The sequence below is a fragment of the Carya illinoinensis genome, chromosome 13, assembly GCF_018687715.1.
Source record: "Carya illinoinensis cultivar Pawnee chromosome 13, C.illinoinensisPawnee_v1, whole genome shotgun sequence".
Lineage (NCBI taxonomy): Eukaryota > Viridiplantae > Streptophyta > Magnoliopsida > Fagales > Juglandaceae > Carya > Carya illinoinensis.
Genome location: NC_056764.1, coordinates 4606982 through 4625300, shown reverse-complemented (window position 1 = coordinate 4625300; position 18319 = coordinate 4606982). Strand labels below are relative to the sequence as shown.

Genomic DNA, 18319 nt, shown 5'->3' with positions numbered 1-18319 from the left:
CTTTGCCAGACGAATAGGTAGTTCATATCTGTCAAGCTTTCAAGGGAAGATTCAGAGCATGCATTCCAATTGAAACGGGACATCAAATTTTCTTCCTTTTTCGGTGTTGAAAAAGGCTCCATCAATCTTGACTCACACCAGTGACAATATATGCTAGTGATAGCGTTTAATTTCTTTAAATTCCACGAGAAAGCTGTAAACGTAAGAAGGATGAACGCTCCAATCTTGTCAACTCAATAATCAAGAGGAATATTCCAATGGTTGTGGCTGCATTTGCATCTTTATGCATAAATACTTGCCGACTTAGCCAAGTAGATTTAGATTTTCTAGTCAATCATCCCTAGGAAAATAATTAAAAGAAAACATCAGAATTGGTATATATATATTTTTTTCCCTTTGTCTCCCGTGCCAATCGAGCACAGGGAATTTTTGCAATCAGAAACAGTTTTATCTGATTGTAAACTTATTCCACGAGTTGTTCAATTCACACTTAGTTATCATCCTTTATGTGATGCTGTTTTTTAGTGACAAAGCACGAGTTAAAGTGTCGGTTGTACATAAGAACACATGAAAACGAAAGAACAAAGGAAGGGCAGTAAATCAGAACTCGAACTGCATGTCTGATGTGTATTCAAGTGCATCAAGGTGAGCTTTCATGGCCTTGTTCATGGCTGGTGGACCGCACCTCAGAATCTGCAAATAATTAGTTTTAGCCGAGTGAGGAGTGCAAGTTAGAAAGCAAGTGTCATGAGAATGAGAAGGAACTTTAGCAAGTTTTCGTTTGAAATAAATATAAAAATTGGGGAACTAACCTGAACATCTGGGGCCGGTGCTGGGCAATGGGTTTGAATCATTTCCTTGGTTATAAACCCAACGCCACCATTCCATGGCACAGGAGGCTGGCAATTATGGGATAGAGTGAGCATCAGTGATAAAGATTTGACACATACTTACACTAGGGGGATTTCCTTTTTTTTTTTTTTTTTTTGAAATAAAGGGGATATCTTTTGCCAGTGTTTCGTTAGCACATCTAAAAAGAGAGAAATTTGAAGGAAATGTTGTACCAAAGGAACTGACCTGATTCAAGACATAGAAGACATTGAAACGGTTAGGGAAATTTCTAGCGAAGGCATCTAGCTCTTCCTGCAGAAAGTCCATAAAAAAAAAAATGCACTCTCATCATTACTACATCAGAGAAAATAATGAATCAAGAGACAGTTAACTCAAAAGACTTGGAGAAAGAGATTGAATGTGTCTGATATTGAAAAAGTGGTAGAATGATAAAGACCCTCATGTCTATCATATGTAACTTAAAGTGAAACTCCGTGACCCGTATTATTTCTTTTTAATAGTTTTATATGTGGTACATCTTCTTTTATATGCAAGAATTGCAGAAGGAAAATGATAAACTTACTTTTTATTTACAATTTGTATACAACTATGTATAAAAGTAATATTATTTTAAATTTTATTTTGACTTTATTGATGATTTGATGTGTTTAAATATAATAAAAAACTATTATTATATTTAAAATTGTTTATAAGTTATAAATAGGTTGGTGGTGTATCATTACCCATTGCAGAAAAGGTACATAAGATATAGTTCTAAAAGAAAATTTCATATTATGAGGACAACTTGGATGCAGAACGAATCAACCAGACTCTGTCAAAGCTAAGGAATTGCTATTGCTGTTTCCAATTACATTTAGTTTGTTTCCATTGATGTCTTTCTCTGTGTAATTTGCTTTGTCTTATTTATGTTTCTGCCGTTTGGAGTGCCCTGCTACAAAGGTCTTGTAAATGATTCTGACAGGTGTACTATCTGTTTGGTTGAACAATTTTTTTTTCTAATTCATCCAGTAAAGAAAATCTAGTGCACTGCACACTCATCTATAAGGGAAGAAAATGAAGCAAGCAAATTACCTTCAATAGAATGTCATCTAGGGTGACATTGGCATACATAAGATGCACATTGGTCTTATCTTTCGGGTTTTCTAGTATGGCTCGAATGAGCTGGAAACAAAAGGAATGACAAAGAAACAAAGAAAGAGAAGTAGAGATAAGAACGTTTAAATCAACAAAATGCTTGATAAGATCAATAATACCAATCAGAGCACTAAACAGGAAGAAGAAGAAGAAGAAGAAGAAGAAGAAGTTCCGCTTTTTAAATGCTCACATGTGTACCTGAAACATTGGGGTTATGCCAGAGCCACCTGCAAGCATTCCAAAAGCTCGAGCTTGGCCAGGTTTGTATTTAAAGCGCCCCTTTTAAGCACGAAAATTTAACTCATAAAATGCAAAAACAGAGAATTTAAAAATCTCGGTTCTAATGAGTATGCAATACATAATACCAACTGACTTAGGCATACATTTGTAGCTCCCACTGTTGCTTAAGATAATGGGGTAGGATCTAATGTACAACCGAAGTGGATATGGTCCAAAATGGGTAGCTTAAATGGTTTTGTTCACAACATTTTGAAGGCAAAGTCATCGCTACTAGTTGTTTAAAACCTACATATGGTAAGAGTTCCATTTCACCAGTCAACAGTGTGATTTATGAAAGGTTTTGCAATGATTTGCATAGTCCTCGCAACCATATTTGACAGGAATTTGCAATGAAGGGTAACTGGAGTTCATACCTAATATTATCAGCAACTTCAAGGTGTCAACTCCGTGTACATAACAGAAGTTCTAAACAATCTATCAGCATTTCCATGGCTAACACTATTAACTGTATTAGATACCAACATCCACGTGTATGTAATACATTGCTTAACAAGTGGGTATCCCCCAAAATATAGAATATGTACCTTGGGGCCCTTCACAGACAGGTAATCGCCTTCTTTTAGCTCTCTGAAATGGTGGGACATCTTGCCCTTGGGATACATCTTTTACAGGAAAAATCAAAATGAGAAACTGAGTTCTGCTGAATAACACTGAAATGAATGAGCAAAGATATGTTCTTAGATATGAAAGGGAGATGATGGGATATACCTTTACAACCAGTTCAAAGTAACCAACATTAGAGTCCAAAGTAATTGGTGTATATGGTCTAGTCACTTCTTCACCTTGGTTATCCTTTCCTCTGCTTAACCAGGGAACACTCGTTAGATTTCAGTTTTTGTCACTTGTCGCATCAACTAGATGTCCATTATTTGTATATACAGACAACTAAGTTTTGAGGATTTACTAAAGAAAGTTCAAAAAACAGTTGGAACAATCATATTCAATAAGCTTAACTGGAGAAATTAACAAAATGAGCAAACAAATAACTCAATTTATCAAAAGATAGTTCATACATCATGCAGAGGACTCATGAATTTGCTTAATTTATGATTATGAGTTCTCAGCACCCATAATCTATATTTCAAGAAGGTTTCAAAGCCTCAGAGAACTTTTGAAGTGTTTATTCACAGCAATAAAACATCAGAGTTATGCAGAAGACAAATGCCTTGCAATTCTGAAATCATTGACACTGACAGAATCAGTTACTGAACCTGCAAATTATATGTTGTCCGACGGGAAGACCCAATACTGAAGTGGGTGTAGGAAGACTAAATCTGAACCTTGCAGTATTCTGGCTTAGCTGAGTTTTCTTAACAAGTTTGAATTCGTTGAACTTGTCAGGATCTAAACAACCTGAACAGACATCACCAGAACAGTCATCCGGCATGCAAAGAAGGAATTTAAGACCATAAGAAAACTTGAAAAACAAAAAACAGGAAATTAACGTTTTGCACATCTGAATTACCACCGCCATCTCAATTGCATCCTAAACTACCAAAATTGTCAAATCTCAGCCTTAGACCATCAAATTTTGATAATTTACACATTTGGTCAAAATCTGACCATTCACTTCGATGAAAAATAGTACATGTATAGCACAATCCTAACAGTTAGATCATAATGAGTATGCAAATTGTTAAAGTTTGACAATTTATCGTGTACTTGCTTGATAAAGGAGTTCACACCCATTTTTTATTGATCATCAAGTATCAGGAATAATAAAATTTCACTAAAGTTGACAAATGCATGGATCCTTCGTGATTGACAATTTCTATGTGTACGAAAATATATTTCAGAAATTTGATATCCATTTCTTTCCATATATAACAAAGGAGGTAAGTAATGTTGTTGGTGTTGGTAAATTAATTCAAAGTGGTGGTTAGATGTTGACATCCTTGAAGGGATAGGTGCAGTGGAGTGACAAGTTTTAGGAAAATTGGTTAATGGAGGTTTGTTGTTTTACATATGAAATAGTTGCCAATTTATAGGTATTAGAGAGGTAATGATAAAAAGTTGCCAATTTATCACGGTATCCCAATTGTTTCGAAATGTCAATGTTCTCTCTCTCCGCAAGTGGAGTCTGTGGATCATATTTTTTGTGAGGGGAGGGGCAAGGAAGGTTTGTGATTATTTTGCAGCGATTTTTGGGATTCATTTGCCATCCACATGGGTTTGGACTGGTTGATGAATATCTAGTGGCGCCGTGCTTCGCAGTCTTCACCTGCGTTGGTTACGTGGTGCCATTCCTATTTTTATTTCTTGGGCATTTTGGAGATCTCGTTGCACATATGGAGGGGTTGAATTTTGATTGGAAGAATGTTATTCATATGGTAAAATGTTTTATTTTATAATCTTTAGGCATGGTGCGTAAGTTTAAAAAATTAGGCCCCATGATGTTTCGGTTTTGATAGATTTAAATTGCCCTAAGGTGGATGTGGAGGGTAAAATGCCACAATATATTGCATGGGTGCTGCCGGAGGCTGGGATGGTGAAACTAAATGTTGACGGGGGTTCTTGTAGTAATCCTGGGTTGTCCGGCGAAGGGGACATTGTTAGAGATGACCATGGTTGTGCTTTGTGTGGTTTTGCTCATTGTTGTGGTCATGCCACTGATACTATTGCAGAATGTCGAGAAGTACTTGATAGTCTTCAGATGTGCAAGCAACTTGGTTTGAGGAATTTTGTGGTGGAGTCGGAGTCTAGTGGGATGGTTTGTCTCAAGTGTTTGTAATTATTGGTATCTTTGAGATTTTTGGGAGGAAGCTTCAGGTCTTTTTAGCAAGCTTAATGTTCAATTTCAATTTTTGTTTAGAGAGGCTAATATGATAGTTGATTTTTTGGCTAAACTTGGTGTTAGTGGTGGGACCTTGGATCTTTTTGGGGAAGATGTTAGGTTGGGAAGATTTAGAAGTCTTTTACGTACGAATAAGTTAGGTATTCTTTATGTTGGAAGTTAGTGGCATCAATTGTTGTTTGTGACTTTTTTATTTGTTGGTCGTGATTTTATTCTGTTACAACAATATTCCTCCTCTATAAGTGAAGGTTTTTAATAAAATTTAGAGGAGGTCATTTATTGATAGGTGACTTTCGTCTCTTTAAAAAAAATAATAAATTCCTATTTTAGTAAATAACCTGAGTGCCAGTAATATCTATGAAATAAACACTTTCCTTCTTAGGAGTTTGGCGTTGTCAAACTTAAGTCGGTGGATACAGTGGAACCCATCACCTCTTATCTACACCTCTAGGGAATCAACTTTATTATTGAGCCAAAATGTAATGTTCTTAATAGAAGGCCCAAGGCACATAATTTATATTTTAAAGAAAAATTTTAAATATAAGCCCATACACCACACACCATCTATTTTTTAAAATTTTTTTATTTTTTTATTTTATCAAATGTTTGGTATATGAATAATGAATAGAAAAATTGAATTAGTTTAAAAAGAATAAATCTAAAAAAAAATTAAAAATATTTAAAAAAATAAAAAATATGAGGTGTGTGGTGTATGGGGCTTATGAGTAGCAATACTTCAAACAATATAAAATCTCATACACCATCTACCTTTATTACTTATCAGAAAAAGGTATTACACAAAATCCTTTACTAGTTAATATGTTGAGTATATATTCACGGGGAAATGCCTACAAGCATATATTATTACACATAAATTTATATAAACAATTTTAACTCACATGACATTCTGTGATAGAACGGGAGTATCATGTGTCCGCATTTCAAGAGTACCTAATACTTACTTTGTTAGAACATCATAACACCTTTATTTTTATTTATTTTTAATCAATCTATGGATAATTAGAAGAGACAAATCATACCTTTGGGTTTCTTGGTGAAATATAAATAGGCAGTAGATATGGCCACCAAAGATAGAGCAATGGCTATCCTGAGCAGGTGGGCATAGGGAATTTGCATGAGCTCCATTTTGAGAGACTCAAAGGTCACATTGTACGGTAACTCAAACATTTTTGCAAGCAACTTTTTAACAGATTACAACAGAGATGATGGGTATTAAATAGCTATGTCCATTTTATGCTTTGCTTTGTTCTCCTCATTCTTCTCCCTTCATGGACTCAAAGTAGGTTTGTAAAAGTGTTACAGAAGGAATCAAGCAAGGGATCATCAGAAGAAGTAGTCTTTCACATTTCTTCTCTCTATTTTTAATAAGAAAAAAGCTGTAGGCAACTGGAACTGCGGGGAAATCGTTACCCTCCCGGAAAATGAAACGGGGCGTTTTGATGCGTATCAAAACAGTGCACTTCAATTTGTTTTGTTTCCATCCTAGCTTTCAACCCTCGTCTTCCTTTCCTCCATTCGCCTTCAATGTCCACTGACCAATCTCCCTCCCTTCGTCTTCTCCACAAAATCGACGTAACTTGGAAATTGAGGCCTTGTTCATGAATTTGGGTTTGGGCATGAAATCAAGCCCAACCGGAAGATTTGATTAAATCCAATCCACTGACAACGAATTCTAGGCCAGGGCTAGGTTGGGCCAGATCCAACTTTTAAAGTGGGCTTGAAGTGTTATTTATCATTTTTTTTTTAAATTATTATCCTTTCATGTGATTTATAATAATTAGAAAATGATTTATTATCATATTTTTATGTGATGATGATTAATAGGATAATAAATAATAGTTTTGTTGGAACTTGGTGGGATATGATTTTGAGAATGGTATATGATAGAGAATTAAATAAGAGTGTCGTTTAAGTAATATGCTCTTGATTACTTTGGATATTCTTTGTAATTAGCATACTTCCTTTTCCACTAGACAGCATAATTGGCTTTAATACCTGCACTCTTGTAGCCCTTTTTTTTTTTTTTTTTTAATTGGAGAGGGAGGTTTCGAACCCATATTCTATTTATCCAAATGGAGAAGGAAGCCGTGTGCTATCAGACCATCACGCTCTTGACTTCACTCTTGTAGCTGTGAACTACTATATGAAATTGTAATATTATCTTGAGAGTAAATACTATACACTACACTTTTATTCTACTTTCATCTTAGATCATTGTTACCAACTTATCGGAATAACCATATTTAAAAATAAAGTAACATTTTAACTATTAGAGATAAAAATAGCTTGTATTGGATTAGCTAATTTAAAATTCTTTAGCTTTTAGTTACAGTAAATGTAAAGCTATAATCAAATTTGATAATTACTGTATAAGGAGTAAATCATTATTTAATTATTTTTTTGTAACTTTCCCTCTCTCTTATGAATATTTTCATAACGTTTGGTAGAATAAAATATGGTTGGATTAGAAAATGGAGTACAATAATTGAAAAATATAAATGTTTAACCTATAATTTAATTAGAATATGATTACTAATTAATATATAATAGGTAGAATAATAAAATATGATAAAATAAAATAATAAAATAATTAAAAAAATTTAAATTTTTTAATTATTAATTACTCCTTACTATATAATGAATGAATAGATAATTTAATATCGAGATTTGATGTGAATAACTAAAATAAAACTTATTTTATATTATTTTATTGTTATATAATAAAAAATAGTTATTTCAATATAGAGATTAATATAAACAAAATGGTCAAAATTTAAATTCATTTTACATTCATCAAAAATATCATTTACATATACATAATTCATTAACAATGCTCTTACTAAATAAGATGTTGCACATTTATCACCATTAGATGATAAAAAACTATGCAATAAATGATCATTCGATAGTAATAAATGTGTCATTGTATTTAGTTAGATGAAAGTGAGATAATGGTAGGATATATAAAATTTTTCTTATTTCAGAGACCATGATATTCATTTTATTTTATTAATTTATGATAATTAAGATGGTAGTAAATTATCTCTTCATTATATTAAATGAGCTTAGATCTGGAATGCAATAGTAAATGTTGTGGGGAATTGAAATAATAGCTGTATTGTGGGGAATTGAAATTCTGGCTGTGGAAGCATTCAAACATATTTGTGTACAGTCTAAAGAGATGTTGTCAGACCAACACGCCATCTTTTCTTTGAAGTGGTCAAAGTTGATCTCCTCGACCTCCGATTAATTATGCAATAAAATAGTCAAGCTTTGCCCATACTCTTTTGCCTTGTGCATTATTTTGTATATGCACATAAAACGTGTTTTAAGTGCCGATTGTTCTTACCTTCCATCAACTTTGATTCTCTTCGAATTAAAGACTTTTTTGTTTTTGACAGTCTTCGAATTAAAGACTTGTTTATATATGTATAGACAAGTCTCCCATTCAAAAGAATCGAAGTTAATATATATATACACACATGTATATAGACGACTTTATAATTCTATAATTTGAATGAAAAGTTACTTGAAATATGACATATCAATCGGTATTATTGAAAATGACAAGATTTAGAATAAAGAATAACATTTTTCGCCTTAGTATTATTATTATTATTTTTAAACTTAAAAGAGTAAGGTCACGGCCTCTTATTACTAAGAATCCCTCATTGAGGTGGAGGAACAACGATGACTTTCAAATAACAAATTAAGAAAAATTATATCAATGTCGAATATAAAGAATACCGAATTTATCCATACGAAGTAAATCCCGAAAACAACCTTGCATCAATTTCTATCCAATAAAATCTGATATTCTATCTTTGGTCCCCGCTTTTGCCAAGAAATTCGCCACCATTTTTTGTCTTAGTTGATTTATGAATAATAATAAATAATAATAAAGTAGTACGATAATATCTGAAAACAACTGTATTCTTAAACAGATGCTAAAAATAAAAGGTCTAGAAACTTATTATTGGTCTTATTCAAGGATTGTCATATTTGCAGTAGGCCTCGCACATGGTTGTCTCATCTAATCATATAAAAATGTAATTAATTTTTCCTTTAAATAGTGTATTAGGTTGTAATGTTGTAATTATCTAAGTGCTTTTTGTCTGATGTACGTAGGAAAGATGTGAATCTTTTATTAAAGAAAGCTAAACGATTCTTCCCTATCATTAATTCAAAAATAAAAGATCCTCTTCATTGAAAACCCATTATTATATGTGTAAATAAAAGATAAATTACTTATTCTACGTGCATTCGAGTCACCCACCATTCTAATTAGTAAACCAAACCCATTATGTAGTCATGACATTATTTCACTATATTTTAAATGCTAGTTGATAAATGGAAAAATAAAAATACAAAAACATTTTACAAATATATTTAAGGAAAAATAATTTATACAGTCATAGGATATATAAGCCTTGCGCATTACCTATAAAATGTAGGCAAATTTGAGATACGCATGAAAAAATTCATTCATATATTTCAAATAAATGCGTCAGACTTGTAAATTTTAAAACTGTACCTAATATTAGTCATATTTATGAAGTAGGTAAGCACTTTGCCATTTTTTTTTATTATATCTAAACCTAATCATGTTCAATAAGTGGAATACATATTATGTGTTAGCTGGGCGTTTTAAGTCCAAAGTAATTCATGTTTTTTCTAATTGGATATAAAGAATTGTGTCACAATGCATGCAAGCAAAAGTCACTACTAGTTTCAAAAAGAGAGGCAATCACACTAATAAAAAGTAAAAAGAATTCATTAAATATAGAGAAATGACAGTTGCAGTTGTAAATATAGAAATATCGTGAAATTATTTAAAAATAAATAAATAAATAATTCATATAAAAAGAAATTAATTTGTTAATTATGAACTTGATTTTTTTTTAAAAATGATTACACGATATTTATATATTTTATGACTATATATAATTTTACTCATAAATATAATTGAAATCTTTTGTGTGTGCGTGCATATACATATATATATATATGGGAAAATATAGTTGCAAGCATAATTGTGCACTAATCTGTACACCAATGTGATGTGATTGGTCAAAAAGTAGATTTTATTGAAAACAGTGTTAATTTAAATTCTAAGTATGAATGAATCAGTATCAGTACACAGATTAGTACGCGACTGTGCTTGTATATAGCAAAACTCTATATATATATATATATATATATATTTAAAGTTATAAATACACAAGAAATCTTCGAAAGTGAGAAAGAATATCCATCTGTTTTAACATCCGTACATAAGATGCCATCATTTTGTCACTTTTCGATGGGGGTTAACATTGATGGAATCAAAACTCTATGTTTTTAATAATTTGAGGGTGTAATGTGTCGGCTTTGATAGTTAGAAATGTAAAAGTACAAAAACTCTAAGGTAATGTTTGACTCATTTTTCATTTTAAATATAAAATTTTTATTTCATTATTATAAAATATAATAAATCTCTATATAATAATATAACAATATATTAAATCATTATATAAAATATAATAAATAATTCATTTTTTTTAATTTTTTCAAATCTTAATATAATAATAATATTAAAATATAATATTTTAATATTTAATTTTAAAATTTAAAATTCTCATTTAAAAAATTTCAGTGACTAAGCAGAATCTTAAAAATTTGTAAAAAATTTTAAGAGATAAGAAGAAAAGATCAACTTCATAAATATGAAAGATGCCCAAGTAACTCCAAATTATAATGTAACAAACAGAGGAAGCCAGAAACCATCAAAGCATACTTCTAGGTGTTGATGAGTGAAAAAAAAAAAGAAAAAGGCTTTAGGTATGATCACAATAATAAAGAGGAATAAAAAGGAAAATACAGCTCCCATTTTAAAGAAAGAAAAGAGAGAGAGAGAGCAGGGGAAGGAAGATGACGAGAAGCACCAACTCCTCTCAAAGATTTGATGTCAAGCGTCTAATTAGAGGGAAATAAAAGAAAGTCCAGTCAAATTCAGACCATCCATTACCATTCAAATATTGTAGTCTTTATTATTTAATTGTCCATTATTACTGTCATCCCCAGCCCCCACCAGTCCTTCTAGAGAGGGCAAGTTTTCTCTCGCTCTGAATTTTTTTTTTTTCTCTGAATTTATTTCTTCCTTCGAAAGATTACTTTTTTTTTTTCCTTATGCTCACACATACAGAATTTCGATTTCTCTTTTTATATGATTTTGATGCGTTCTTTGTCGGCACCCGAAGACGACTTCTTTTCCACTTTCTTTGCAATCGCCGCCCTCTCCCTCCCTCCATCTCCCTCTCTCTTTCTAACAATGCCTTTGACCTTTTACAATTCTTCTTCTTGTCCATCAAAAACACGCTTCGTTAGATATTATTGTGGCACCAGGAAACGGTGTCTTTCAGCTCAAAGCCCCTTTCTCCTCTTCTCCTGCATTACTCTCTCTGTCCCTCCTATTAACATTTCCTGGTGTAAGAGCAAATAAGTTCTGACAGCCTTATTTAGCGCAAAGCAAAGGTTCTCTCTTACTCTCGATTCCTGTTTGTACAGTTGATATCTAGCATCTTCAGCTAAATATCTAACTAGGTCCGTCTTTTCCTATTCGTTTCTCGTACATAACACGACTGCTTTAGGTCCTGGGTTTGCTGCTTGTCTTAAATTTCTGCAGTTGTTGTAAACTTTCGTGGCAATTGGTCCAATCACCTCCAGCTATTTACTTATCGAAAAAAAAAAAAAAAAAAAAAACCTTTCGGGTATTTCATGAGTTTGGTGATTGTTAACTCTGTGCTGTTCAAGAGGCCTCTAATCGTCAGATCATGCCCTCTGAGCGTCCCCTTTTGATCCCATCTCCGAGAATTCCAAATTCCCGAGACATATATACTGCACCCGTCTTGTTAGATCTAGCTAAACCAAACTCTGGCCGCCCCGGATTTTTTTCCGATATGGAATCGAAAAACCCATTTGAGAGTTCCTCTAATGTGGAACCCAATTTCAATTCCTCATCCCAACGAAGTGTTTTTTCCATTCAGTCCAGTTCGGCCGGGAATTCCATCGGGGACGTGAATTTTGGTGATTTGGGGTCGAAGCCCGTGAGATATGGGTCCAGAGGGGCTGATTCCGAGCGGCTTAGCATGTCCCAGAAGGAAATCAGTGATGAGGATGCGAGGTTGATTTATATTAATGATCCTGCGAAGACAAATGAGAGGTATGAGTTTGCGGGAAACTCTATAAGAACTGCAAAGTACTCGATTATTACATTTTTGCCAAGAAATTTGTTTGAACAATTTCATAGAGTCGCATACATATATTTTCTTGTGATTGCTGTGCTGAATCAGCTCCCACAGCTGGCCGTTTTTGGCCGGGGAGTTTCAGTTTTGCCGTTATCCTTTGTGCTAGTAGTTACAGCTGTGAAGGATGCATATGAGGACTATAGGCGGCACCGGTCAGACCGAATTGAGAACAACATGTTGGCATCAATTTTGGTTAATGATCAGTTCCAACCAAAAAAATGGAAGGACCTCCGAGTTGGTGAAATCATCAGAATTCAAGCAAATGAAACACTTCCTTGCGATATGGTGCTGCTCTCGACTAGCGACCCAACTGGGGTCGCATATGTGCAGACGATTAATTTGGATGGGGAGTCAAATTTGAAAACTCGCTATGCGAAACAAGAGACCCTCTTGAAGATGCCTGATGAAGGAAAAGTTAGTGGGTTGATCAGGTGTGAAAAACCAAATAGGAATATCTATGGCTTTCATGCAAACATGGAAATTGATGGAAAAAAGCTGTCACTTGGACCCTCCAATATTGTCCTTCGAGGCTGTCAGCTGAAGAATACTAATTGGGCAATTGGGGTTATAGTGTATGCTGGTCGTGACACCAAAGCTATGCTCAACAACTCAGGAGCTCCATCTAAGAGGAGTCGGCTTGAGACCCATATGAACTCCGAGATCATCATACTTTCTATGTTTCTTGTTGCTCTGTGCGTGGTTGTTTCTGTCTGTGCCCTCATTTGGTTGCTGAACCACAGGAAAGAGTTGGATTACTTGCCTTATTACAGAAAACAAGACTTCTCCAAGGCAGGAGCGAAAGACTATAACTATTATGGGTGGGGAATGGAGACACTTTTCGCATTCCTCATGTCAGTTATTGTTTTCCAGATCATGATCCCCATTTCTCTGTACATTTCCATGGAGCTTGTCCGGGTTGGTCAGGCTTACTTCATGATCCGAGATACCCAAATGTATGATGAGGCATCACATTCGAGATTTCAGTGCAGAGCATTGAATATAAACGAAGATTTAGGGCAAGTAAAGTATGTATTCTCTGATAAAACTGGCACACTTACGGAGAACAAGATGGAATTCCAATGTGCAAGTATATGGGGAGAAGATTATAGTGGTGGGAATTCAAAAATTGAGCAAGGAGGATACTCTGTTCAAGGTAATACCATTTTGTCATCTTGTAATATAATCTATAATGTTTCTGAATTTGTTATTACATTGGCATAACATTTTCATCTTATGTTGCCTTACTTGGTATCAGTGGAGGGAAAAGTTCTAAGGCCAAAAATGAAGGTAAAGACTGACCTGGAGCTTTTACAAATATCAAAATGCGGAAATGGCACAAAGGAAGGCAAACATGTCGGTGATTTCTTCCTTGCGTTGGCAGCTTGCAATACAATCGTGCCTCTGGTTGTCGACACATCTGATCCCACTGTGAAGATAATAGATTACCAAGGGGAGTCTCCAGATGAACAAGCATTGGTGTATGCTGCTGCCACCTATGGTTTTATGCTTATGGAGCGAACCTCTGGCCATATAGTTATTGATATTCAAGGAGAGAGGCAAAGGTAATTAGATGTACTATTGTTCATTTTCCCCTTCCTCTGCATCATTACTTCTCTAACTAGGACTACTATGAATTTACGATGACCACACCATTTTTAGAACAGCTTTGACAGAGTGGCTGCAACTGTTCTTGCTGGATTTGTTCTTTACTAGTAGAAGGAAATTTTGGTTAGTCTGTAGTGGTTTCAGAATTCTTAGAACTCTCTCTCTCTCTCTCTCTCTCTCTCTCTCTCTCTCTCTCTCTCTCTCTCTCTCTCTCTCTCTCTCCATCCCTGTATGTTCTTTTCAAATTCAGTAACAATTGACATTCAATTATTTTTCCTTTGTCATAATCAATCAATATACAAACAGAAGTAAGAGGTGGCTTGTGACGGTTGGAATAATTTCTCGAGTTAATTTATACTTAGTAGTTTTAATGTATATCCATTATGAAACTGTTGGGTGATGTAGTTGCAGTGGGTCGAGTAGTCATACTTGATTACTCCAAATGACTACCTATCATCTTCATATGTGGCTTCTTTCAAAAGATACAAGCTTTAATATCTCTTCTTACTGATGAATTCCCTCATAATTGACATTGCAGGTTCGATGTATTGGGTTTGCATGAGTTTGATAGTGACCGAAAGAGGATGTCAGTAATATTGGGGTGCCCTGACAAGACTGTGAGAGTCTTTGTAAAAGGTGCTGACACAACCATGTTCAGTGTGGTGGATAAATCTTCGAACGCGAGCATAATACGGGCAACTGAAGCCCATCTTCAAACTTATTCCTCACTGGGTTTGAGAACCCTTGTTGTTGGGATGCGGGAACTGTGCGCTTCAGAATTTGAACAATGGCACTCTTCCTTTGAGGCTGCAAGCACTGCTTTAATTGGTAGGGCGGCTCTGCTTCGAAAGGTTGCTAGCAGTGTTGAAAACAATCTCTGCATATTAGGTGCCTCTGGTATTGAAGATAAATTGCAACAAGGGGTGCCAGAAGCTATAGAATCTCTGAGAACCTCAGGTATCAAAGTATGGGTTTTAACAGGGGACAAGCAAGAAACTGCCATATCAATTGGCTACTCCTCTAAGCTCCTGACGAGCAAGATGACCCAGATAATAATTAATAGCAATTCTAAAGAGTCATGTAGAAGGAGTTTGGAAGATGCCATTGTCATGTCTAAGAAGCTTGTGACCATTGCTGGGGTTGTAGGCAATGTTGGAGGAAGTTCTGAAGCTGGTTCAACTCCAGTGGCCTTGATTATTGACGGTACCAGCCTTGTTTATGTTCTTGACAGTGAACTCGAAGAACAGGTAAGTGCTTGTAAACCTATAGTTCTCTCTCTCTCTCTCTCTCTCTCTCTCTCTCTCTCTCTCTCTCTCTCTCTCTCTCTCTCTCTCTGTGTGTCCTAGTTCTTGGTGATATCTTAATATGCTAATGGCTCATGCATCTTGAGTTGCAGCTCTTCCAATTGGCCAGTAGATGTTCTGTGGTACTATGTTGTCGAGTGGCTCCATTTCAAAAAGCTGGAATTGTTGACCTCGTAAAGAACAGGACCTCTGACATGACACTTGCCATTGGGGATGGTATGTTAGATCAATATCTTATGCTCCCAAAAAAAGTCCAATGATATATAGAATAGAATGCAAGTTTTCCTGCTTATGTTTCGATGCCTATTATTGACATATTACTTGGATCAATAACAGGTGCCAATGACGTTTCAATGATCCAAATGGCTGATGTTGGAGTTGGAATCAGTGGCCAAGAGGGTCGGCAAGCAGTAATGGCATCAGATTTTGCAATGGGACAGTTTAGATTCTTAGTTCCCCTTATATTGGTCCATGGGCATTGGAATTACCAGCGGATGGCCTACATGATATTATACAATTTTTACAGGAATGCTGTGATGGTTTTGGTTTTATTTTGGTGAGTAGTAATTTGGCAGTTATATTTGCTTTGATTCTTTCTTCACATATAATGTTCCTGTAGTCGTAAATATGCCATCTCATATAGCTGGTTAAATCTATTGGAGTTTGTTATGCAGAGTCTGAACTAAGTTTCAGCTCTCTCTCTCTCTCTTTCTCTCTCTCTCTCTCTCTCTCTCTCTCTCTCTCTCTCTCCAGCTGGAAGGGGGAGGGAGAGATTGTTTTGTGATTGTGTTGGGTCTTTTAATTGCACATTCCTCTTCAGGAAAAATCCATCATTAAAAATCTTGGTGAATATATGGGTGAAATGACACTTTTGAACTAGAATTTATCGAGATGAAGATAACTGGATTTTGGCCCTCGTGTTCAAACCTAGACATATCTCAATGATGGCCTTCTAATTATCACCATTGCTAAGTTTTTCATGGGCTTTGTGCAGGTATGTGCTCTTCACTTCTTTCACTTTGACAACTGCAATCAATGAATGGAGCAGCATGTTGTATTCTGTAGTCTATACTTCCGTGCCTACAATTGTTGTTGGGATTCTTGACAAGGATCTAAGTAGGAGGACTCTTCTACAGTATCCACAGCTTTATGGGGCTGGTTACAGACAAGAGTGCTACAATGCAAAGTTGTTTTGGCTAACAATGTTAGACACATTGTGGCAAAGTGCAGCTGTCTTCTTTATCCCTCTCTTTGCGTATTGGTGCAGTGGCATTGATATATCAAGTCTAGGAGATCTTTGGATACTTGGAGTGGTTATTTTGGTCAATGTAAACTTGGCCATGGACGTCATCAGGTGGACTTGGATTACTCATGCAGCCATTTGGGGATCTATAATTGCGACTTTCATTTGTGTTGTCATCATTGATGCTATACCCTCATTGATTGGCTACTGGTCAGTCCTCTTCTCTTATATATCACAATAGTTCTTACTTTCTGCAAAGAGATAATGGCATGCATACTCTTTTTTTCCCTGAAAATGCGAAACACATTTGCAAGCAATTGATTGAAATTTTACGTAACCTCATGCTAAGGTTACTTGTTTGGGTTAAAAAAAAAAAAAAATTGATAGAGCAACATATCATCATAATATTACTGGCTGAAATTCACAACTTACTTGACTGAAACTCCTAAAGCCATTCATCACAAAGTAATGAATAAAGCTTTAATCATAAGTACTTGGGGGGTTGCACGCCATTAAAATTTATGACTCATGATCTTTGTACTCGAGTTCTTCCCAAATTCCTCAGAAATTTGTTGATTTAATCGTGTAGGCTGGTTCTGCAGAGTCCCTCCATTTTCTGGTAGCCTTGATTAATTTTTTTTCATGTTCTATTTTGATCTTTTCATGCATGTATGCCATCTTAAACTCCATTTCCTATTTTCCTTAGTTTACATTCTCAATTATAACGATGACTTGAACTTGTTAAAAAATATAAACTTGCGAATGTGACTGGAAACCCTAACTAATCTCAGGCGAAAATAAGACGCACCAACTACCTACCTTAGCCCCATTTCATATGTTTTAAATAAAACGACATCTTCTTTCATCTAAAAAATGGCAGTCATAAGCTTGTAATAGATCATGCATCCTTTTCTTGATATAGAATAGAAAACGTATTAAAATTATGATATTGCTTTTTTTGTGACTGATGTGCAACTTCTATATAATATGACAGGGCAATCTTTCATGTTGCAAGCTCCGTGACATTTTGGTTATGCTTGCTTGCAATCGTTATAGCAGGCCTAATTCCCCGTTTTGCTGTAAAGTATCTTTATCAATACTATAAACCTAGCGATATTCAGATTGCGAGGGAAGCTGAGAAGTTTGGAAATCTGAGAGAGCTTGGAGCTGTACAAATAGAAATGAATCCTATCCTGGAACCTCCCCGGAGATAACGAGGTGATTTTGTCCCAGTTTGCATCTCCTTTTTCTTTTGTAAAGTATCTTATTCTTTAGGCTGATTCGGGGTATCTCTCTCGGTTGCCTGGTTTTGATTATTGCTATCCAAAGGGTAGAGATTTTCTGATATTGTATTTTGTTTGTTGTATTCATCAAGTTAATCAATGTACATTAACCTCGGTTACTACAGAAAAAACAGGCATTCGTTACACGAATTTTACCATGAGAATTCGATACCAACTTGTGTCTTTCCTTGATGAGCGTGGAATCCGTTCTACTTTTTTTTTTTTTTGGTTTGAATCAGCATTGAGCTTGGTTATGTTTTAGTAGTGGGGAGGCTGACTGTAGCATGTCTGGTGGCTTACCCGGGTGCATATCTGTAACAACCAGTCTTTTTGGTTGGTCTTGTACTACACTCAGCATGAGGGTGTTTACAAGTTCTCTAAATAGGTTCAGCTTAGGGATCAGTCTACGTGTGGTGTTTGGCATTTATAGGTTTTTGTGGGGAAGATTTTTCCGAAGTGGTGTCTGTCAAACAGAAAATGTACGAGGATCACAAAAG

The 18319-nt window shown here is 35.0% G+C and overlaps 2 protein-coding genes across 2 annotated transcripts; one reads left to right on the top strand and one right to left on the bottom strand.

Moving 5' to 3' along the window:
* Positions 1-352: 352 nt before the first annotated feature.
* LOC122291793 (NADH--cytochrome b5 reductase 1-like) lies at positions 353-6303 on the bottom strand. Its single transcript, XM_043099769.1, has 9 exons — positions 6121-6303; positions 3498-3639; positions 2995-3085; positions 2811-2888; positions 2185-2265; positions 1924-2013; positions 1078-1143; positions 813-899; positions 353-693 (listed from the first exon to the last, which is right to left on the bottom strand). Exons 1-9 carry the CDS (start codon positions 6266-6268, stop codon positions 601-603), a joined length of 876 nt encoding a protein of 291 aa, XP_042955703.1. The 5' UTR covers positions 6269-6303; the 3' UTR covers positions 353-600.
* A 4861-nt stretch (positions 6304-11164) lies between these two features.
* On the top strand, positions 11165-17997 carry LOC122291841 (phospholipid-transporting ATPase 1). Its single transcript, XM_043099852.1, has 7 exons — positions 11165-13540; positions 13643-13949; positions 14531-15239; positions 15389-15512; positions 15633-15852; positions 16291-16749; positions 17534-17997. The coding sequence occupies exons 1-7, from the start codon at positions 11914-11916 to the stop codon at positions 17751-17753; spliced, it is 3666 nt and encodes a 1221-aa protein (XP_042955786.1). The 5' UTR covers positions 11165-11913; the 3' UTR covers positions 17754-17997.
* Positions 17998-18319: the final 322 nt, after the last annotated feature.